The sequence below is a fragment of the Drosophila takahashii genome, chromosome 2R (genome assembly GCF_030179915.1).
Source record: "Drosophila takahashii strain IR98-3 E-12201 chromosome 2R, DtakHiC1v2, whole genome shotgun sequence".
Classification (NCBI taxonomy): domain Eukaryota; kingdom Metazoa; phylum Arthropoda; class Insecta; order Diptera; family Drosophilidae; genus Drosophila; species Drosophila takahashii.
The window spans coordinates 8,932,798-8,954,969 of NC_091679.1; the positions used below are offsets into that span (position 1 = coordinate 8,932,798).

The 22,172-nt window shown below is 45.2% G+C and overlaps 2 protein-coding genes across 2 annotated transcripts; both read right to left on the minus strand.

Annotated features, from left to right (window-relative positions):
* Positions 1-1,087: 1,087 nt before the first annotated feature.
* LOC138912100 (uncharacterized) lies at positions 1,088-4,482 on the minus strand. The gene is made up of 3 exons (XM_070211956.1): positions 4,458-4,482; positions 1,792-3,023; positions 1,088-1,639 (listed from the first exon to the last, which is right to left on the minus strand). The coding sequence occupies exons 1-3, from the start codon at positions 4,480-4,482 to the stop codon at positions 1,088-1,090; spliced, it is 1,809 nt and encodes a 602-aa protein (XP_070068057.1).
* A 3,490-nt stretch (positions 4,483-7,972) lies between these two features.
* LOC138912101 (uncharacterized) lies at positions 7,973-11,357 on the minus strand. Its single transcript, XM_070211957.1, has 5 exons — positions 11,124-11,357; positions 8,817-8,818; positions 8,639-8,744; positions 8,367-8,571; positions 7,973-8,301 (listed from the first exon to the last, which is right to left on the minus strand). Exons 1-5 carry the CDS (start codon positions 11,355-11,357, stop codon positions 7,973-7,975), a joined length of 876 nt encoding a protein of 291 aa, XP_070068058.1.
* Between the last annotated feature and the right edge of the window lie 10,815 nt (positions 11,358-22,172).

The following is a 22,172-nucleotide window of genomic DNA, read 5'->3' on the forward strand; positions in this document are numbered from 1 at the left end:
TGTTCTGCCCATTCTCCACGTACTGGGCGATCATGGTCTTCACCGTGCGATTCGCGCGCTCGGTCGGATTCTCTCGCGGGCAGTATGGGGTAGTGAATTGGGGTTCCACTCCCGTTTCCTTGAATAAGTCCTTGAATGCCTTGCTGGTGAACTGTGAACCATTATCGCACATCAATTTCCTTGGGACTCCAAAGTGTCTGATGATCCGTTCGCGGAAAGCTCGTATCAACGTCGCCGTAGTTGCTCTGCGTAGGGGGATTAACTCGACCCATTTGGTGAATATGTCGAAGAAGACGAGGAGCATGGTATTTCCTTCATTGGAGCGGGGCAAGGGTCCGACGAAATCCGCACACAGAATGCCAAAGGGTTCGCTGACTTGTCTCGTTACCATCTTTCTGGCCTGTTGTCGCTGCTCCGACTTGTATTTCTGGCACGGGATACATTATCGCACGTGTCGTCGTACGTCGCGGAACATCCCCGGCCAGTAGTACTTCTGCGAGATCCTGATGATGGTTTTCATAATACCAAGATGTCCGGCTGTGGGGGCATCATGGCATTCATGTAGGATTCGATCCCGATGTTCTGCTGCTAAGCACAGATTTCTGGGCACATAGTCCTGGTCATCTTGACGGCGGCCGAGATGGCGATATAGTTCTCCGTTTTCAATGATGAAATCGGGAAACTTCTCTGGATCGTCCCGAACGTCCTTCATCTTTCGTTGCAGCCACTTGCACTGGTGTTCGCCGTCCGTGAGTCACTGTAAGTGCTCTAGTGGTTGCCGGGAGAGAGCATCGGCTACCACGTTATACTTCCCGCGCCGGTAATGTACATCGCACTGATATTGCTGGAGCTCTAAGGCCCATCTGGCAATCCTTCCGGTGGGGTTTTCGATCTGGTCTAGCCATTTCAGGGCCAGGTGGTCGGTGATTACGTCGAAACTATAGGCTTCGAGGTAGCATCGCAGTTTCCGTATTCCCCAGACGATGGCAAAACATTCCTTTTCCCTAGGCAATGACTCGTTCCTGGCCGTCGATTTCCTGGGTTAGCACTACCCCGAGTCCGTAGTTGCTGGCGTCAGTTTGGAGCGTCATCTTGATGGAGAAATCTGGGCATTCTGCTGCTCCGATTCCCACTTCCACCGTCGGTTTTTCTTTAGCAGGTTCGGCATGGGTTGGACCACCGAGGCAAAGTGGGGCACGATTCGCCGATACCATGAGGCCATCCCGAGACATCTCCTCAGCTCCCGTAAGCTAGTGGGAGGGCTCAAGTTTCGCACGGCGGCTACCTTGTCCGGGTCGGTGTGGATACCCTGGTCACTGATCACATGTCCAAGGTAGGCCAGTTTTCTCTTGAAGAAGGAGCACTTTTCCTGGTTGATGCGCAGGTTGGCTCTCCTCAATCGTTCGAAGACTTTGCGCAGGTTGTCCATGTGTTCCCCTAGGCTGGCTCCGATGACAATAATGTCATCGAGGCAGGCGAACTCGTATGGGTCGAGGTCTGGCCCGATAACGCTATCTAGGGCTCGCTGAAAGGTTGCCGGGGCCGAATGCAGCTTGAAAGGTATGACACTATATTGAAATAGGCCGCGGCCAGGTACCGTAAATGCGGTAAATGCCCGGCTATCTTTGGCCACGGGTATCTGCAAGTACCCGTTGCGCAGATATAGGGTCGAAATGTATTTCGCGTTTCTCAGTCGCTCTAAGATGTGGTTAATACGCGGCAACGGGTACGCATCCGGAATCGATTTCGCGTTTAGTTGTGCCACTGGCCGGTTTTCTTCCGGACCAAGACCATAGGAACACTGTGCTGGCTACGCGATGGCTCGATACATCCCTGCTCCAGCAACGCGTCTACTTGCTCGTCTATGATCCGTTGCATGGCAGGGTTCCTTGGGAAATAGCGTTGTTTAATCGGCCGGTCGTCCCTCATGGTGACCCGGTGTTCCGCTATGTTTGATACCCCCGCCATTCCTTCAAATCGCGCTAGCTGTTCGCTAAGGAACGCTTGAACCTCCGGATTATTCTCGCAGCCGCGTTCCTTGCCCTCCTGATTGAGTATTTGACCCCCCTGGGACACAGTGCCCGTATCGGATGTCCCTCGTGGATTCTCGGCGTGTTCTTCCCGGTGTTTCCTGTCGTGGTCCTCGGCTGCCATGCTGGTGTTTCCTCCTGTGTTGCTGTTCGCGTCTTTTTCCTTGCATGCTGTAACGCAATGCGTTTCTCGTACTCTGTGCTGTTTTTCGGGCCCATCCCTGTCATGCTGTGGCTCTGTTTCGTGGTTGGCTATGCCTAGCCGAGGTTCCGTTCGAAAAGGGTTCCTTTTCTGGGCTATGGCGGTGTCAGCCAAGGGCTCCAGGTGAAAGGGGTTATCCACGGCAGGCGCCGGTCGTACACGTTCCTGTTGCTTGGGAGCTGCCGTGGCTGTATCCCTTTGGAGTTTTCCCACCAACCGTCGAGGTGGTGGTTCTGATGGACTGCCTTGATTGTCAGGCCGTGGCTCACTATACCTAATCGTCTGACCTTCTCTGGGTCTTTGTCGGGACAGCGTGAGGCTTGCCGTACCGCATCGGAGGGTAGTGCTGATAGAAGCGAGGAAATCCATCCCTAGGATTAAAGGTTCCAGCACGCCGGGCATTACTAGAAGGGGAACCTGAATTGTCTTCCGGGCGAGCGTCACGTCAGCAAGGAGTAACCTCGTTACTTTGACTCGAGACGTGTCAGCGAGATTAATCTGGGTGCGAATCTCCCTAAACTGGTGTGGCTGACCGACTACGTCGGCGATGTCCTCGCTAATGAAACTTCTCGATGCCCCGGTGTCGATGGTGGCCAACCGTACGTGTCCGCCAAGGTCGACTTCTGCGGCGATCCTTCCTCTCTCTACCCTAAGCGGTCCGGTTACTGGCGGTTCTCCGATGGATTGGACGTCCCGTCGTCCGCAGTCCCAACAAAAGTACTGTCGTGGATTCCGGCAGTCGCGTCTGAAGTGTCCCGGTGCTCCGCAATTTCGGCAAGCATCCCGCACTTCTATTCGTCGTTCGGGGCGGTCACACGGTTAAACCTAGCTGGCGGGGCAGCTCTGGGCTCTGGAGATGTACGGTGTGGGTTCCCTAGGGGGCTATCTCAGCGAACGTAGGTTGGGTCTGACCTTGTGAAGTGGAGCGGTACGCTGTCGTATTTCTAGGGGCTATAGTTGTTTCTAGGGATTTAGGAAACTAGGAAACCTTAAGATCCTAATAGCAAAAATGTACCTACTACCCTCATTATTTTATTGTGTTGAAATCTTTGGCCATTGCGATACTCGGGACTTTCAAAAATTAAAAGTAGGGTTCAACTCCATAGCCAGATACGTATTTAATAAAAGAAGAGCAGAACACATATCCACCCTGGCAGAGTCTATTTACGATATGAAGTTAGAGCAATGGATAGATTCTAGAACTCTAATTTTCGTTCATAAGATTATAATGACAAATGAACCAACCTACCTCGCTGACAAACTTGTGCATGCCCAATCAAATCGAACTAATAATTTAATACATCCGAGAACAAGATTACTGTGTTCTCAGAGACAGTTCTACATCAATGCTGTGCGCCTGTGGAACGAACTGCCTCATGTTCTCAAATCAATAAGAAGTGCTAATCAGTTTAAAATTAAATTAAAAGAATTTCTAAAAATAAATAACTCTAACAATTAAAGATAAGTTTAGTTAAGTCCTTTGTAAACAACTATGTAGTATTTTTAAGAAATATTGTCAGCTATAAATTTACTATAATTATCAACACGGAGTGACTAGCGTACTAATTCATAAGTTTCAAAAACTTGTAACGCTAGGATACAATAAACAAATAAATTAAATTAAATTTATAGTTGTTCCTCCCGAGGCTCCGCTTCTGAACGGCCTCAAACTCGGTGGCAGCTCTGCCAAGGCTTAAGGAAGGAGTCCTAGTTCGATCCCGTAGGATAAGGCCCGACTTTCGACCTGCTCGATGAACGCTAAGGGGTCTGAATACCCGTCAAATTGGAGGCCCCATTTACGAATTCGTTCGGGGACGCAAACAATCTCGCGACGATTCCGGTCATGGCTCGACTCCATGAAAGTTTCTTGGTTACTGCCGACCGGAGAGGGGGCAGTAACCGTGGGGCTAGGGGTAATTCGAGACCGGTCTACGGGGGAGACACCGGGGCTTGCTCCGGCGCTTATGTTCGAGGCGGGGCCGCTGAGATAGGCTTTGTCTTCCCCCAAAGGTGCAGGGCTCGGGGCACGTGATGTATATTGTCTTCCTAGGTCGGCGAGTCAAGCCCACACCTCTTGGGTTTGATCCGATTTTCTAACTAGGGTGACAAAGTTTTGGCGGAGAACCCGAATTCGGCAGCAAAAGCTAGTAATTCGGCCTTCAAGCGGGAATAAATCCACCGCGAGGGGACCCCGGGATTGTGAAACAAGTGTGGAACGGACTCACGGGTAATTTTCTGGTCGGGGTCCATGCTTGCAGCGAGCCTTTGATGTGTTGTCTTGGAATGATGCCTTCGTTATCTTTATTGGGATTCTTGGGCTATAAGTTTGTATTTTCACAGACACTCGATAGCGTGGATAGCGAGTTAGTTCGTGGTCTTGACACCGGGCGCGTTCACTAGTTCGTCAAGGTTATTTTCCCCGGTCGGGACACTTTTGTTATAGTCTTCGATTGTTTTCGCGGAAACCTTTAGGCTACGTCACTCACTCGGCGGCTACGCACTCCCCATACAGGTGGTAGTTTTCCTGGTCTTTCTCCCTATCAGGTCTCTGTTTGGGCGCCACTTGTAACGCAGTCCGCTGGCCGGGGTAGAATCTCAATCGGGGCCAAAGAACCTATACAAGAAATTTATATAGAAGGGTGGGACCTGTAGTAGGAATTTATATGGGGAGGCTGTAAGACGCCCGGATACGAGTGCTCTTCGACGGGGTAGTCGATCGTAAAGGGTTGTTTTCGCACGGGTCCTAGTCGCCGAGTATGCTTTTGCGCGCGAGAGCCGTTAGTCAAACCGATCTGAACACGAGGTTGACGACTAGGCATCTATTAGAGCGCCGCCTGGCGGCCTGCGGTGGGAATGGGGCCGACTACACTGCTTCGTGCGAAACCCAGGGAGGATCCTGTTTGAGGCTCCCCCTGGTGGTAGAACGTGGTACTGAGTGGGTGATCGCACTGCTTGGTGGAACACTTGGATGAGACGAGGGACCGTAAATAATCATTATTTGAGATTTTTATTTTAAAAGGCCTACTGAGATTTGTACAAGTTTTAGTCAACAATTTAACTGGTTTTTATGCACTTTATAGACATGAACAAATAACAGTTAACTTGCTTTCCAGATTTGTTGACATGCTTATACTTTGTGGACAATAGTAAAAAGAACGTTAATTTTGACGTTTAAAACAAAAAATCACAGTAGTCTTTTTAAAATAAAAATCTCAAATAATGATTATTTACGGTCCCTGGATGAGACTTGTCAGTACTGTTCCCTAATGGCGGGGCGAGACACTGAGAGAGTGATCACACTGCTTGGCAGTGAGCTCGGGTGGGACCCGTCAGTAACGCCCTCTGGTGGCGGGGCGAGACACTGAAAGGACGATCGCACTGCTTGGCAGTGAACTCCGATGATTCCAATTGGAGTTGGCTGCGGGCTACGGGGAGGGGAACTCCGCCGGGTGAGCTTGGGGCTACGGGGGTCGCCCACTCCGGATATACTAGGCTCGGAGTCTACGAGGATTCTAAGGAGGGAGCTCTCGAGCGGAATACGTCGTGTGGATGCGAAACCAAACACGCGTCGTCGATCGGGTTCGAGAACGGGTGGGGTTAGAAGGAGGGGAAGTGTACTGGTAGAGAAATAACACGCGGGGTTTGGCGTCGTGCGCGGGTCTTTGGCTTGTGAATTTCTGGCGTGTCGGAGAAAAGTCGAAACCAACGAGAAAAAGTCAGATTCCAAGAGATCGCACTTCAGCTCACGTCGTGTTCCCTGAACCAGTTCCCTGGTATCAATCGTGATATCGATCGCCAACTTCACGAGTGCGATAGCGGGTTAAGGGGGTTCTGTCCGTGGTGCGTGTCTCGGCTTCAAATTTAAACACCAGTTAAATTAGTTTTTTCCTTAAATATTATTACTTCAATTTATGACAGATGGACTCCGTGTCCAAATCTTTAAGCTAATTATTATATTGATAAGGTTTGTACGCTTTCAGATTTAGGGCGTTACAGGTTCGGGGTTGATTGTGCCGATCAGCTGCGCTCTTAAGTGATTCTCTGTGGAAACACAGTTCCGCTTAAAATTCCTATTGCTGTTTTCCTTCCTTAATCAGGGGTGTCACAGAAACCGTCGACGGTTTTGGGGACGGTTGGTTTAGAAACCAACCGATCAAAACCGTAGGAGTCACAGAAATTCGAGAGATTTCCTTTTTTCGGAAAATTTACCGAAAAACGACGAGGGCTGGATGCATACACTAAATATCGAATATTCAATAATTATCGAATTTTATTTGACTTATTTTGACTATTTTCCAATAAGTTTTAAACTCAATTTATGTTTTTATTGCAAAATTACAAAAATAATATATGTTTAAAGCGCATATTGTACACAATAAAAGAAAAAATTAAAAATTTGAATTACCCGCCAGGCTATGTACATATTGCAGCCCTGAACAGCTGTTTGCAGCGGCTGCGTTTGTTTACTTACGTTTATAAGTTGGCAAGAATTTTAAAGCAAAATGCCATCTGCGCGAATTCTTGCTCTGGAGTACTTGCGAAGACAAAAACTTCAAAAGGCTAGGCTACAGAGGAAAATACTTAGAAGCTCGTCCGATTTTCTTTCGCAAACAGATGAAACGTAAGATAATTTCAAGTGTATTTTCTGCTGGAACTTTAAGTATTTTTGTAACTTTTAGGTTTCGGTACAATTTCCGACTTGATAAACATACATTTATAATGGTGTTTCATCTGATTGAGGAGCACATCCCAAAATCATCAATCCCGCCCTTGTTCCAGCTGGCCACGGTTCTGCGGTTCCTGGCAGTTGGGTCCTTTCAAAGAGTAATTGGGAAGGACTCTGACCTGGCCCTTTCTAGAACCACGGCTTGCAAAATATTATGGGATGTTCTTCCCTTGATGGAAAGGATCTTTGCCCAAAATTCATTAAATTTGACCAAACCAATGAGGCTATCCTCAAATCTAAAACCCATTTCTACAATAAGTACGGGATTCCTGGATTTATTGGATGTATTGATGGCACCCATATAAAAATAATTAAGCCAAATGAAGGAGAGTCCCATTACTTGAATAGGAAGGGGTATTTTAGCATAAATGCAACTATTGTGAGTTGATATTTTGATGTTTGCTCAAAAGTGTTTCTGTGCAATCTGTGGGTATGTCAATTGTTTAAATGTCGTTCTTTAAGGCTGTATTAGTATTAAGTTTGATATAATCTACAGATTTGTGACTATAATCTACGAATACTCTTTGTGGATGCGGTAATGCCAGGGGCAACTCACGATTCATTTGCTTGGAATATGAGCCTGGCCAGAGAATTTCTGCAACAAAAATATGATAGTGGGGTCCGCGGAAGCTGGCTTCTTGGGGACTCCGGATATCCACTGGAACCTTTCGTTTTGACCCCTAACATTTGCCGTCGGCCAGAAATGTTGTAGAAAGAACCATTGGTGTTCTTAAGCGCAGGTTTCGATCCCTTCAAGGATGTTTGTTGTACCACCCCTTAAAGGTTAGCCGCATTATTAATGTGTGCTGTGCGCTTCACAACCTTTGCCGTGATCGCAATGACCCGGATTTCGATGTTGAAAGGTACAACAATCAAAATGATGCGAGTGAGGAAGATGTAAATGAAGTAAATAATGAACCTTCAGAAGCATCGAGTATTCGAGATGAAATCACAGCAACATTAAGGCGCCGCTGAACATAATTTGAATAAAAAGCTGTATTTAAATTTTTGTAGCTAGATGTTTTTATTTATTAATAAATTTAACAAGCGATTGTTTTCCGCAATAAGTTCATTTTGCTTTATCATTTGTTTTACAATGGCATCGTTTCCATCCTTGAGGGTCTTATTTAAATTCTTAATACCATCAGCCATTTCAGCTATCTTTGCACCTTCTTCGGCTACAAGGGTGTTGAGATCGGCGTTTCCATTTAAATGAAATCCAGCCTTGGAATTTCTCTTTGGAGTTGGAGACTCTTGCGGCAATTGGAAGATGGCGGGTTCTTCGACCGTGTCTTCGTCCTCACTTTGGGGAGCAGCACTGATTTCCTTTCGAGGCCTTTTAGCTGATGGCTCAAATGAAGCTTTGTAAATTAAAAATTGTAAATCGATGGGTTTATATGGTAGTTACCTAAAGGGGCTGGGAGCTCGTCTTCCTTGCCTAACCCAAAAGCCTCAGCCCCGGCTATTCCTTCTACCATCTGGTAGAGGTCGATAGCGACTGCTATGGCGTCCTCCGAAGCCGTCAATGCTTCCTGTTGAAAGGGACCACCTCCTGTCGCCCTAGTCTCCTTTTTGTTGGTCGCAATCTTTTTCTGCTTCCAATCCTTCCAAACCTTAATTTATTTACCAAAAATCACATTTAATAGACAAGTGTGTATAAAGTACATACTCTGTACTTACTCGGCGCCACCCGTCAGCGGTTTTACATGGTGGTCCATGGGCATTTAGCTCAGTGGCCAGATCCTCCCAAGCGGTGGTCACCAGAATGCGTCGCCCCGAGTAAATCCTTTGGCAATGTCGATATTATCGCGAATGAATCGCAAGAATATAGCGTCTTGCGCTGGTGACCTATGTTTACCCCTGAAAATTAGCAACGTTTATTAGTTTAAATTAATAATAAACAAAAATTTTGTACTTGTTTACTTACATATCTTCTTCTTCTTCACAGCCGGCGTTTCACCCGGCAAAAATAGGAAATTTTTTCACGACAGTGATGCCAACTTTTTGCAAAGGCGGCCTGTTTTTATTAATTTCTCAATAACTACAACTTCTTTTACCATAAAATTTTTACCAGAAATAAGTTTTATTTTTAACGACAATACTAAGTACCTTTGAATAAATAATTCGTTAACAAAACATTTCGATAACTTACTCCGAAATTTGGACAAATTTGGTATTTTAAAGTGCTAGCTAATTGGTAACACTGCCAGGTAGACGGTTTGCCGACGGTTTTTTTAGCTAATTTTTTCGAGAGTTTTTATAAAAAGCATATTTTTAAATATAACCCGAAATAGGTATAAAATCGTAGTATGCAGGTAGTTCATAAAATTCATTAGAGTTGTCTTGAATAAAGTTATATTTTTGGGAAACATTTGTAAGTTGGTTAATTTTATCAAAACGTCCGGCAAAATACGGGGGATTTAGAAACTGTCAAAAATGACGTCTGTGACACCGAGATTTGCTATTCGGGAGAAATTCGGTTGGAATGGTTTTCTGTAACACCCCCGTATGTGAATAAAAACAAAATATCAATGATAAAATGCGGTTAATATCAAATTGATTTTATTGATGCCTTTTTTATATTTGGTTTTTATTTTACCTTTTCGTTAACTATGTGCTAAAAAAAATGGATTTTGCTACGTTCTAGGTAATTAACTATTTATCAAGAAATAACATTATCACTATGAACGGCAGTCCATGTAGTGACGAAGCGCACCAGGAGAGTGTGCGAAGGCGACTACTATTATATAGCCGCAAAATTGAAAATCTGCTGTGATAGTCCGATCGTAATGAGTAATACAACAATCGAAAGGTATTGCAAAAACTTAAAGGATTGCATACCAAGACTTTAAGAAAATCAATTGGCTTGGGAGAGAGAGCAGTAAAAGTGAAAAAGTGAAAATTTCGAATTTTGGAGCTGTTGGGGCCGGTGGGGATAAATGCCCCCTTGCAATGTTTTAGTTGTATTCCTATTGAAAATACCCGTCGAATGAGGGGTCATTTGTCAAAATCCGACTCTCCGTTCAAAAGTTATAGCCAAAATAAGATTTTCTTCGTCTTCCCAAAATGAAAATTTAATTCTGTTTGTCAGTTTGTCCACTTGTCCACTTGTCCACTTGTCCAAAATATGTTTTTTAAGTTCTGAAAATTTGATATGACGTTCATCACATCGATATAAAAAACTTTTGTTCTACCACTTTTGGAAAAACTCGCTAGTTTAGCGGGAAAACAGCTATAAATAGCTAAAATTCGGAAAGCCGTAACTTCTATACTACTAAAGCTACAGACTTGTGTTGCATTTCGTTTGAAAGGTATTTTTAAATGCTATAAACGCCTTTTATATGCAATTTGTGTAAATGTAATAGTTAAAAAGATATGAACAAAAGAAAATTTGTTTAAACTTTTTTTTTAGCTTTTTTTAAATTTTCTCAAAAACGGCTCTAACGATTTTCCTTACAACTTTAAACTGTATAGCCCTTGAGATTCCTTAAATTTTGGTATATATCATGTTTATGTAAAAAATCGCGTTTAAAAGTTATTTAGAAACGAAAATAGCCACTTTTGCCAGCTCAGAACAACTAACGCTCCCTGAGTATTGAATTTTGTGGGAGGGTATCCGAACTGTATTTTAGGGTCATGGAATCAGTAAATTTGCACTTAAGAGTTCCATATAGGAATCTTTTGTTCTACGACTTTTGGAAAAAGCCGCTACTTTAGCGGGAAAAAGCTAAAAATAGCTAAATTTCGTTAGTTTGTAAGTTCTACACTACTAAAGGTACCGACATGTGCTATACCTCGTTTAAAAGGTATTTTGAAATACTTAAACGCCTTTTTAACTTAATTTGTTTAAATACAATGGTTTACAAATTATGATTGACCAATTTAAATTTAAATGTATATACTAGCTCCTATGAGAGCAAATATAAACAAACAAAAACTTCTGATATCAAATAAAAACACCTCTTAACGAGGTAAAAAACTAGTGACGATCGCACCTTCAACATACAAAAGTTATGATATCAACATTTGTGACGAAAAATTATTACACTCGTCATTAAATACACTTTCTAAGATTTTCTCATTCGGCACGCTGCAATAGAAAATGCCTATGAACTATGAACTATGCCTATGCAATAAGTTCATTTTGCTTTATCATTTGTTTTACAATGGCATCGTTTCCATCCTTGAGGGTCTTATTTAAATTCTTAATACCATCAGCCATTTCAGCTATCTTTGCACCTTCTTCGGCTACAAGGGTGTTGAGATCGGCGTTTCCATTTAAATGAAATCCAGCCTTGGAATTTCTCTTTGGAGTTGGAGACTCTTGCGGCAATTGGAAGATGGCGGGTTCTTCGACCGTGTCTTCGTCCTCACTTTGGGGAGCAGCACTGATTTCCATTCGAGGCCTTTTAGCTGATGGCTCAAATGAAGCTTTGTAAATTAAAAATTGTAAATCGATGGGTTTATATGGTAGTTACCTAAAGGGGCTGGGAGCTCGTCTTCCTTGCCTAACCCAAAAGCCTCAGCCCCGGCTATTCCTTCTACCATCTGGTAGAGGTCGATAGCGACTGCTATGGCGTCCTCCGAAGCCGTCAATGCTTCCTGTTGAAAGGGACCACCTCCTGTCGCCCTAGTCTCCTTTTTGTTGGTCGCAATCTTTTTCTGCTTCCAATCCTTCCAAACCTTAATTTATTTACCAAAAATCACATTTAATAGACAAGTGTGTATAAAGTACATACTCTGTACTTACTCGGCGCCACCCGTCAGCGGTTTTACATGGTGGTCCATGGGCATTTAGCTCAGTGGCCAGATCCTCCCAAGCGGTGGTCACCAGAATGCGTCGCCCCGAGTAAATCCTTTGGCAATGTCGATATTATCGCGAATGAATCGCAAGAATATAGCGTCTTGCGCTGGTGACCTATGTTTACCCCTGAAAATTAGCAACGTTTATTAGTTTAAATTAATAATAAACAAAAATGTTGTACTTGTTTACTTACATATCTTCTTCTTCTTCACAGCCGGCGTTTCACCCGGCAAAAATAGGAAATTTTTTCACGACAGTGATGCCAACTTTTTGCAAAGGCGGCCTGTTTTTATTAATTTCTCAATAACTACAACTTCTTTTACCATAAAATTTTTACCAGAAATAAGTTTTATTTTTAACGACAATACTAAGTACCTTTGAATAAATAATTCGTTAACAAAACATTTCGATAACTTACTCCGAAATTTGGACAAATTTGGTATTTTAAAGTGCTAGCTAATTGGTAACACTGCCAGGTAGACGGTTTGCCGACGGTTTTTTTAGCTAATTTTTTCGAGAGTTTTTATAAAAAGCATATTTTTAAATATAACCCGAAATAGGTATAAAATCGTAGTATGCAGGTAGTTCATAAAATTCATTAGAGTTGTCTTGAATAAAGTTATATTTTTGGGAAACATTTGTAAGTTGGCTAATTTTATCAAAACGTCCGGCAAAATACGGGGGATTTAGAAACTGTCAAAAATGACGTCTGTGACACCGAGATTTGCTATTCGGGAGAAATTCGGTTGGAATGGTTTTCTGTAACACCCCCGTATGTGAATAAAAACAAAATATCAATGATAAAATGCGGTTAATATCAAATTGATTTTATTGATGCCTTTTTTATATTTGGTTTTTATTTTACCTTTTCGTTAACTATGTGCTAAAAAAAATGGATTTTGCTACGTTCTAGGTAATTAACTATTTATCAAGAAATAACATTATCACTATGAACGGCAGTCCATGTAGTGACGAAGCGCACCAGGAGAGTGTGCGAAGGCGACTACTATTATATAGCCGCAAAATTGAAAATCTGCTGTGATAGTCCGATCGTAATGAGTAATACAACAATCGAAAGGTATTGCAAAAACTTAAAGGATTGCATACCAAGACTTTAAGAAAATCAATTGGCTTGGGAGAGAGAGCAGTAAAAGTGAAAAAGTGAAAATTTCGAATTTTGGAGCTGTTGGGGCCGGTGGGGATAAATGCCCCCTCGCAATGTTTTAGTTGTATTCCTATTGAAAATACCCGTCGAATGAGGGGTCATTTGTCAAAATCCGACTCTCCGTTCAAAAGTTATAGCCAAAATAAGATTTTCTTCGTCTTCCCAAAATGAAAATTTAATTCTGTTTGTCAGTTTGTCCACTTGTCCACTTGTCCACTTGTCCAAAATATGTTTTTTAAGTTCTGAAAATTTGATATGACGTTCATCACATCGATATAAAAAACTTTTGTTCTACCACTTTTGGAAAAACTCGCTAGTTTAGCGGGAAAACAGCTATAAATAGCTAAAATTCGGAAAGCCGTAACTTCTATACTACTAAAGCTACAGACTTGTGTTGCATTTCGTTTGAAAGGTATTTTTAAATGCTATAAACGCCTTTTATATGCAATTTGTGTAAATGTAATAGTTAAAAAGATATGAACAAAAGAAAATTTGTTTAAACTTTTTTTTTTTAGCTTTTTTTAAATTTTCTCAAAAACGGCTCTAACGATTTTCCTTACAACTTTAAACTGTATAGCCCTTGAGATTCCTTAAATTTTGGTATATATCATGTTTATGTAAAAAATCGCGTTTAAAAGTTATTTAGAAACGAAAATAGCCACTTTTGCCAGCTCAGAACAACTAACGCTCCCTGAGTATTGAATTTTGTGGGAGGGTATCCAAACTGTATTTTAGGGTCATGGAATCAGTAAATTTGCACTTAAGAGTTCCATATAGGAATCTTTTGTTCTACGACTTTTGGAAAAAGCCGCTACTTTAGCGGGAAAAAGCTAAAAATAGCTAAATTTCGTTAGTTTGTAAGTTCTACACTACTAAAGGTACCGACATGTGCTATACCTCGTTTAAAAGGTATTTTGAAATACTTAAACGCCTTTTTAACTTAATTTGTTTAAATACAATGGTTTACAAATTATGATTGACCAATTTAAATTTAAATGTATATACTAGCTCCTATGAGAGCAAATATAAACAAACAAAAACTTCTGATATCAAATAAAAACACCTCTTAACGAGGTAAAAAACTAGTGACGATCGCACCTTCAACATACAAAAGTTATGATATCAACATTTGTGACGAAAAATTATTACACTCGTCATTAAATACACTTTCTAAGATTTTCTCATTCGGCACGCTGCAATAGAAAATGCCTATGAAGGTAAAAAGGCTAAAATAGTATGCTAGGGCGGGCCGAATGAGAAAATATTAGAAAGTGTATTTAATGACGAGTGTAATAATTTTTCGTCACAAATGTTGATATCATAACTTTTGTATGTTGAAGGTGCGATCGTCACTAGTTTTTTACCTCGTTAAGAGGTGTTTTTATTTGATTACAAATAAGTTATAATACCTATGTTTAAATAGTTTTAAAATTTCGTCTTTGATAAACAAAAATTACAGGAACAATTAACAAAGAGGAAAAGGTAAAACGAAATAGCAAGGCCAATATCAACAGGAATTGATTTGAAGGACTGATGATATAAGATCCAGCATAAAACAAGAGAGAACGCTATAGTCGGGTTGGTGTCCCGACTATCTGATACCCGTCACTCAGCTTGCAGTGCACGGGAGAAGGAGATAAAAAACTTTGATTGATTTAATGGTCCGCCAGACACATTTTAAAATCGTTTTTGGCGATTGTGGGCGTTAGGGGGGGCGTGGCACATCGATGTAACAAACTTGCGCTGCGTAGGAAGCCAATGAATATGTGTGGGTAATCCCAGGCTAGAAAGCTAGCTTTTGTAGTTTCCGCGATCTCAGCGGTCATACAGATCTGGGGACGGAAACGCTTCCTTCTAGCTGTTACATAATTTTGCACGAATACAATATATCCTTTTACTCTACGAGTAACGGTTATAATTATCCCTCCTTTGGCATTCCATTCAAAAATGTTTTTATACCCGTTACTCGAAGAGTAAAAGGGTATATTGTATTCGTGCAAATGTATGTAACAGCTAGAGGGAAGCGTTTCCGACCCCATAAAGTATATATATTCTTGATCAGGGTCACTAGCCGAGTCTGGCGCCCACACCTCTAAAGATTTCCGAGAAGTATAAATGGAATTTTTTTGTGTATATTTATACTTATCGAAATGTAGAAGACATCTGTGAGGAGTTGAATAACTCATCACAAATAGCAGCAGCTAGAATAACGGATGGCCGGCCGCTTACCAGTTACGCTGCGAATTAGCGTAGTAGCGGCGCGGCGAAGAGAGTTTGGAGACCGAGTAGTGTAGAAGAGAGTTTGGAGACCGAGAAGTGTAGAGTGAGAGTTTGGAGACTTCGAGGTCAAGAGAGAGAACTCTCACAAAGAGAGTTTGGAGAGTCATGGCGGAGAGTGAGAGAGTGGAGACTTCGCAGGCAGAGCCAAAGTGCCGTGGGGGCAAAACAAAATAACGGAACTGCACCGGACTTTGGACTCTGCCGTGAACTTTGGACCAGGAGGATGAGTGCCACATCGCAGCAGCGGAGCGGCACACAGGCGTGCCACGTGCACCAGGAGGATCAGCGGGACGGCCGCAACACACGGATGTCCAGTTCGAAGCTGGGCGAGAAAAACAACGGGCTCAAACCGGAGCCAGGGACTTTGGACCTGGAGTGGAGACTTCGCGGGCAGAGCCAGAGTACCGTGTGTGCAAAAGGAAATAACGGAACTGCACCGGATTTTGGACCAGGAGGACAAGTGCCACCTCTCAGCAACAGAGCGGCACACAGGCGTGCCACATGCAACAACAGAATCAGCGGGACGGCAGCAGCATGCAGAAGAACAATTTAAGGCCGTGCGTGAAGGACAAGTGGGTCGAACAGGGACCACGGATTTTGGACCTGGAGTGGAGGTATTCAGCGGGCAAAGCGCAAAAGGGAAATAACGGTTCCCGGAGGCCCTATATAAAGCCGCCGGGCGCTGGCAACTGGATCAGACGATCAAGATCAGTCAAGATATCAAAGTGAATAAGTCAGTCAATCAGTGCCAAGTAATCTACAAGTAAAAACCCAAGTCAAGTCGTCGGAAGCAGCGCCGTGGGAGCCTACAAGGACCAAGATCGCTATGTCGAGACGTTCGGGATTGGATCATCAGGAATCTCCGAATTGAGACAAAGGTAGCTGAGGTCCGGAGGGCATCACACGGCTAAGTCAAAGCAAACTGTTCCTACTCCTGTCCGACTAAAGCCTTGCATTGCGTCTGGCGTGTCCCTCAGAGTCGAGCAGTGAAGTCCTGCGATAAGAGATCGTGAACTTGGGGCGAGAGCCGCAGGCAGTTTATCATTTCAAGGCGCTGTCCTAGAGTGAACAGGCCAATTGTCATCTCAAGGCGCTGTCCTAGAGAGAACAGGCCATTGGTCATTTCAAGCCGCTGTCCTAGAGCGACTAGGCCCGTCGTGATTTCAAGGCGCTGTCCTAGAGAGAACCGACCGTTTGTCAGTTCAAGGCGCTGGTCTAGAAAGACCCACGGTTTTACGAGCCGTGACCGGCGTGTCCGTAACCCCAAGTACCAAAAGCCACGCTACGTCCAACCTCACAACCAACGCATCCCGGAGCAGAGCATCGGACATCGAGCTGCACGGAAACGTCACGAACGAGCCAGCGGGTGTGGCCAGGGTGGAACTTTCGTTTACACCAGGCGTAAAGCAAGGTTAAGCACTAGGCAGCCTCCAGGTGTCCACCTAGACTGTCAGCGCGATCCGAGCAAGAGCCTAGTGGGACCATCCGGGACAGAGCCAGGGACAGGCAGTTGTGTGTCTATAGGCGTTGCCCTGTAGAGCGCAGCTCCTGTTCACCCTAGTCTAAGAACGGTGACGCTTCCCTAAGCCCACACGGCTGATCTCCTTGCGAGTCCGAGGCGCTACGTGTGGTCGGCGAGTCAACGCATCGGAGCAGAACATCGCCGAGCGTCCACGGGGAGCTACAGGGAGCTACAAGACCGGAGCACGGAGTCAACGAGGCAGGCGATCACCGAGGCGACGCACCGTCGTGGAGAGACGAGCATCACTAGGAGGCACCGAGGACCACGAGTGGCGACACCAAGACCAACCGAGCCACCAAGCCCGCTGTAATCATACCCGCAATAAACCCAATTCGAACCCGTGAATTCTGTGCTTTCTCACTGATCTACTGGGCGGTCACGCTTACATAAATTTGGTGGGACGAACACATAACTTCTCTGAGCTAGCCGCACGAATCTCGTAGCGAGCAGACCTACAAAATCAGTTCGTTACACATCCCATCTCCCTCGCACTCCCTTTAGCTGAGTTACAAGTGTTAGATAGTCGGGATACCCATCAGACAATAGCGTTCTCTTTTGTGATTCTTATAATATGAGTGTCCACTCAAAGGCGATACTAATGTTTCAATTTTCAAAATTTGAGTTGGTGCAAAGACATTAGAATATGAAAATGGATAACGCCATATGATTTTTTTTGCACACGATTTTTTGGTGCTGTCTTTTCAACTGGCTTTTCGCTCTCTTTCCCAAAAGCCAGCATGAGAGCGCTCTAGAGCCACCCAGTAGGAAAGGGAACGCATCCAGAATCCAGCATCCGATGCATGCATGCCCGATCGCTGAACTTCTCACTTCCGTTTTACAGCAAAGCAGGGCAAAATGGGTGCTGTCCTATTCAGCGCTCCTGGAGCGCTCCCTTTTTACGCATCGGGAATGGGTTTCAACTTCGGGAAACGTTCGGGATTGGTGTCCATTTTTCCTTTACAAAAGATGCGGTACAGAACACACCATTTGGAGTGCTTCTGGATGCGACTTTCACGAGTGAAAAAAATTAGTTCTAGTCGATTAAAAAATAAGTTTTTATACCCTTGTAGAGGGTATTATAATTTCAGTCAGATGTTTGCAACGCAGTGAAGGAGACGTTTCCGACCACATAAAGTATATATATTCTTGATCAGCACCAATAGCCGAGTCTATCTAGCCATGTCCGTCTGTCCGTCTGTCCGTCTGTCCGTCTGTCCGTTTCTATGCGAACTAGTCTCTCAGTTTTAAAGCTATCGCGATGAAACTTTCCCGAAGGTCTTCTTTCTATTGCAGGTAGTACATATGTCGTAGCGAGCCGGATCGGACCACTATATCTTAAGGCTCCCAAACAAATATAAGAAAATTCATTGTAACTTTGTAGGAAGTAGGCGTTTTGATTCTTGACTACTTAAAAACAACATTGAAATAAATCGAAACGCTGAATCTGGAATTGCACCGAGTGAGTATTCTTTTATCTACAAGGGTATATAAGCTTCGGCTGGCCGAAGGTAGCTTCCTTTCTTGTGTAACGACCCTGTTTTGGGAGGCGGTATAGCTCGCCGTGGTCAGGGTTCGAGACAGATATTTCTATTTCCTCTATAGATCGGTTTACCTCCCTTTCCCCAAGAATGACACAGAGGGATAGAACTATAAAGTAGGCGTGTATTTCGTAGTAATTGTACAAAAGTAGTGTTTTGTCGGGTGATGACGTATACGTGAGTTGAGACTGCTTGCTTCGTTGGTTCAGCGCTCCGGAAGGGCCGAGTGGTGAACTACTTGCGGTCGGGATGTGATGCTACAGGAGCGTGTGTGAGGAACTGCTTGCCGTCGTGGGTCCGATGTTCCGGAAACGAGTGTGATGAACTGCTTGCTGTCGTAGATCTGGGAGCGTGTGTGGAGATCTGCTTGCCGTCGTAGATCCGTTGCTCCGGAAGCGAGCGTGATGAACTGCTTGCTGTCGTAGATCTGGGAGCGTGTGTGGAGATCTGGTTGCCGTCGTAGATCCGGGAGCGTGTGTGGAGATCTGCTTGCCGTCGTAGATCCGTTGCTCCGGAAGCGAGTGTGATGAACTGCTTCGCGGTGTGTCCGTGACGCTATAGAAGCGTGTGAGAAGAACTGCTTCGCGGTGTGTCCGTGACGCTATAGAAGCGTGTGAGACGAACTGCTTCGCGGTGTGTCCGTGACGCTATAGAAGCGTGTGAGAGGGACTGCTTCGCGGTGTGTCCGTGACGCTATAGAAGCGTGTGAGATGAACTGCTTCGCGGTGTGTCCGTGACGCTATAGAAGCGTGTGAGACGAACTGCTTCGCGGTGTGTCCGTGACGCTATGGAAGCGTGTGAGAGGGACTGCTTCGCGGTGTGTCCGTGACGCTATAGAAGCGTGTGAGATGAAGTCGGCGCTGCGGGGTGGGCCGAGTGATCGTGTTGACGTCGTAGATGGGCCGAGTGGTCGCGTTGACGCGGCGGATGGTCGGGTTGTCGCGTTGGCGCTGCGGGCGGCCGAGTGACCGTGTTGGCGCTGCGGGTGGCCGGGTTATCGCGTTGGCGCTGCGGGCGGCCGAGTGAGAACTGCTTCGTCGTGCGTATGTCGTGTACGTCGTGTACGTCGGGTTTGTAGTGTTCTGGGTCGTTGGGAACGATCTACTTGGATTTCTAGTGGGATTCGGGAATGTAGGGCATCGTTAGTTTCGGCTGCCGGGCATCGTTAGTTTTCTTTCGACCTGCCGTTTCTACATCCGTTTCGTTTCTGGGTCGGAAGCCGGAAACGTGACGTCTGGGGGAACTCACTGAGGTGGGCCTGTATTACGTAAACCGGGCCGCCTCAGTGATCACGACTGGGTCTGGGCTGATTTCAGGGAAACCACACCGGGACGCCAGTGATCCTCACCAGGTCGTAGAGCCGATTTAAAACCGCACTCTTACGGATCCTCCACCAATACCAAGACTATCTACCAGAACACTTACCCGGATATTTCTCCTTGTTGCTGATGTTTCCTCGAAGATCGTCGGAACGCAAGTCACTCATCTGGGGTCTTGCCTCTGCTTATATAGGCCCCGTTGAGTGTGCCCAGAGCGGTCGATGTTGAGAATACCGCTATCGATAACTCGTTATCGGTTCCTCAATATAGCGATGGTACTAGGTTATCGAAGTATCGTAAGGGTTAGTGTGGCCAGACCTGGTAGTTGTTTATCGATATGTTAGTGTGACCAACGTATCTGTTTGGGCGCGCGGTTTGAACGTGTGCGCTTTTTGGCGCGTATTTTGAATGTGGTGCGGCGTAGTGAGAATAAAAAAGATAGATGTGTTTTTGGAATGTTCTTTTTTTATTATTTGTGACGTCGGGTCGTCACACCCCGCCCCCCCCCCCCCGCTTAAGACACTGGCGTCTCGTTGGTGTTGGTGTGTACGTGTCCGTCTCTGCCGATGCGGATGCGGGTTGTGTGGTTGTCCGAGACCACCAGTGTTGTCTTGCGGTTTCCGCTCCGCCAGGTTGCCTTCAGACGCACGACCGCTTCCTCCACGCGTTTCAGGTGCTCCTCGCGGCCCCGTGGTTTTGGCTCCCATTCCTCCTCGCTTTCCTCCGATAAGTTGATCGGCTTCACTCCGGGAAAGTCTAGAGCCGAGAGCCGCCGCGGGGTTACCCATTTTGTTTGCGGACGCTGATGATCTGCCAGTTGGTGCCTTTTTGTGCCGGTCGTTGTCCTGGGCATGGGGGGTCGTTCTTCGTTGTCCGTTGCTTGCCGTGTCGTTTCCTTTGTCGTTGATGTTGCCAATGTTTGCCGTGTTGATGTAATGGTCCTATTCGTGGTCGTAGGGGTCGCCAGCGTGTTCCGTGTCGTTGCCGTGGTTGTATTCGTGGTCGTGGGGGTTGCCAGCGTGTTCCGTGTCGTTGCCGTGGTTGTAGTTCCGTGTGGGTTCCGATGTGGGGCTTGTCTGCCCATCGGGGCAGCCCTGGTTGGCTTCCGGCAACCAGCTGGACCTGCCACGTCCACGGCTCCGAGTATAACTACTCGTCGCCGCTGCTGGTTGATCCTTTGCAGGTTCTCCCTGTATTTTTCCAGCGAGTTTTGAAATTTTTTGTTCATTCTGAAACACGACGAATGGTTTTTTTCTTAGTTGGTTTTGTGGAGTTGTGCGTGCTTGTTAGTTGAGGGTTTCTACATGGGGTTTCAGTTCGTTTACGTAGGTTCTGTGCGTCTTTCCGGTCACCGTGTGTTTTATTGTTGCAATAACCGCGGATATGAAACCTGTAACTTTGAATGGGCCTTCGTATTTCGGAGCTAACTTTGCCGCGAATCCAGTTGCTGCTTTTGACAATGGGTGCTGTCTTTCCCATACTAAGTCTCCTATTTTGGGTCTCCAGTCCCTTTTCCGGAGGTTGTATGATCTAGCTTGATCCTGTGCCGCTTTTCCCATGTTTAGGTGTGCAAGTTTCCTCGTTTCCATGATACGCTCCCATCGTGCATGTATTGTCTCCTCCACAATTCCCGATCCTTGTGTGTTTTCGGCAAACAGGCTTCCTGGTAATCTAATTTCCCGTCCGTAGAGCAGATATGCTGGGCTATATTCAGTTGACTCTGATCTGCTACTGTTGATTGCCAACGATATTTCAGGTAGCCAGTCGTCCCATCTTGTGTGCTCTGTTCCCGAGAATTGTGCGATCATTGTTTTAATCGTCCGGTTTGCCCTTTCTGCCGGGTTTTCTTGAGGGGTGTATGGGGCTGTCAGCTGGTGAGCAATTCCCCATTTCTGTAGCTGTGCCTTGAACTTGTTGCTAGTGAATTGCACCCCATTGTCCGAGATTATTTTTTTTGGTGTTCCGAACCGGGATATGACCTGTTCCCTTAGTACCTTTAGTACGATATCTGTCGTTGCTTTCCGGACGGCTGCAATTTCTACCCATTTTGTGAACTTGTCGAACATCACTAGCAACATGTTGTTACCGTGGCTGGATCTCGGTAGTGAGCCCACGAAATCTATGCATAGGGTTTCCCAGGGTACTTTTGCTATTTCTGACAACATTTTCCCTGCTGCTTGTTGCTGAGATGTTTTGTAGCGTTGGCACGTTTCGCAGCTTCTCACATGCTGCTGTATATCTCTGTGCATTCCTTGCCAGTAGTATTGTGCCATTATCCGGTGTTTTGTTTTTCTCACCCCTAGGTGGCCTGCTGTTGCTTCGCTATGGTTTTCTCGAAGTACTCGCTCTCGTTGTTTTTTAGCCACGCATAGTTTCCATGGCTGTGTGTCCTCGTCTGCAGCCCATGACGGTATATGCCTATATAGCCTTCCGTTAATTATCGCGTAATCTGGCCATGATTCGGGGTTTTTTTCTAAGTCTATAACTTTCCGTTTAATCCAGACGTCTTCTTCGATTTCGGCTCCGTGGGCTTCTTCTTCTGGCATTCTGGACAATGCGTCCGCCACGACATTGAGCTTTCCTCTG

Coding starts and splice junctions, on each gene's coding strand:
- LOC138912100 (XM_070211956.1), bottom strand. CDS start 4,482: ATGGACCCCGACCAGAAAATTACCC. Junction 3,024..4,457: donor CCCCGACCAGAAAATTACCC/GTGAGTCCGTTC, acceptor AACGACGAATAG/AAGTGCGGGATGCTTGCCGA. Junction 1,640..1,791: donor GCCAGCACAGTGTTCCTATG/GTCTTGGTCCGG, acceptor GGGTACTTGCAG/ATACCCGTGGCCAAAGATAG.
- LOC138912101 (XM_070211957.1), bottom strand. CDS start 11,357: ATGGAAATCAGTGCTGCTCCCCAAAGTGAGGACGAAGACACGGTCGAA. Junction 8,572..8,638: donor CCGCTGACGGGTGGCGCCGA/GTAAGTACAGAG, acceptor AAATAAATTAAG/GTTTGGAAGGATTGGAAGCA. Junction 8,302..8,366: donor CGAGCTCCCAGCCCCTTTAG/GTAACTACCATA, acceptor TTGAGCCATCAG/CTAAAAGGCCTCGAAAGGAA.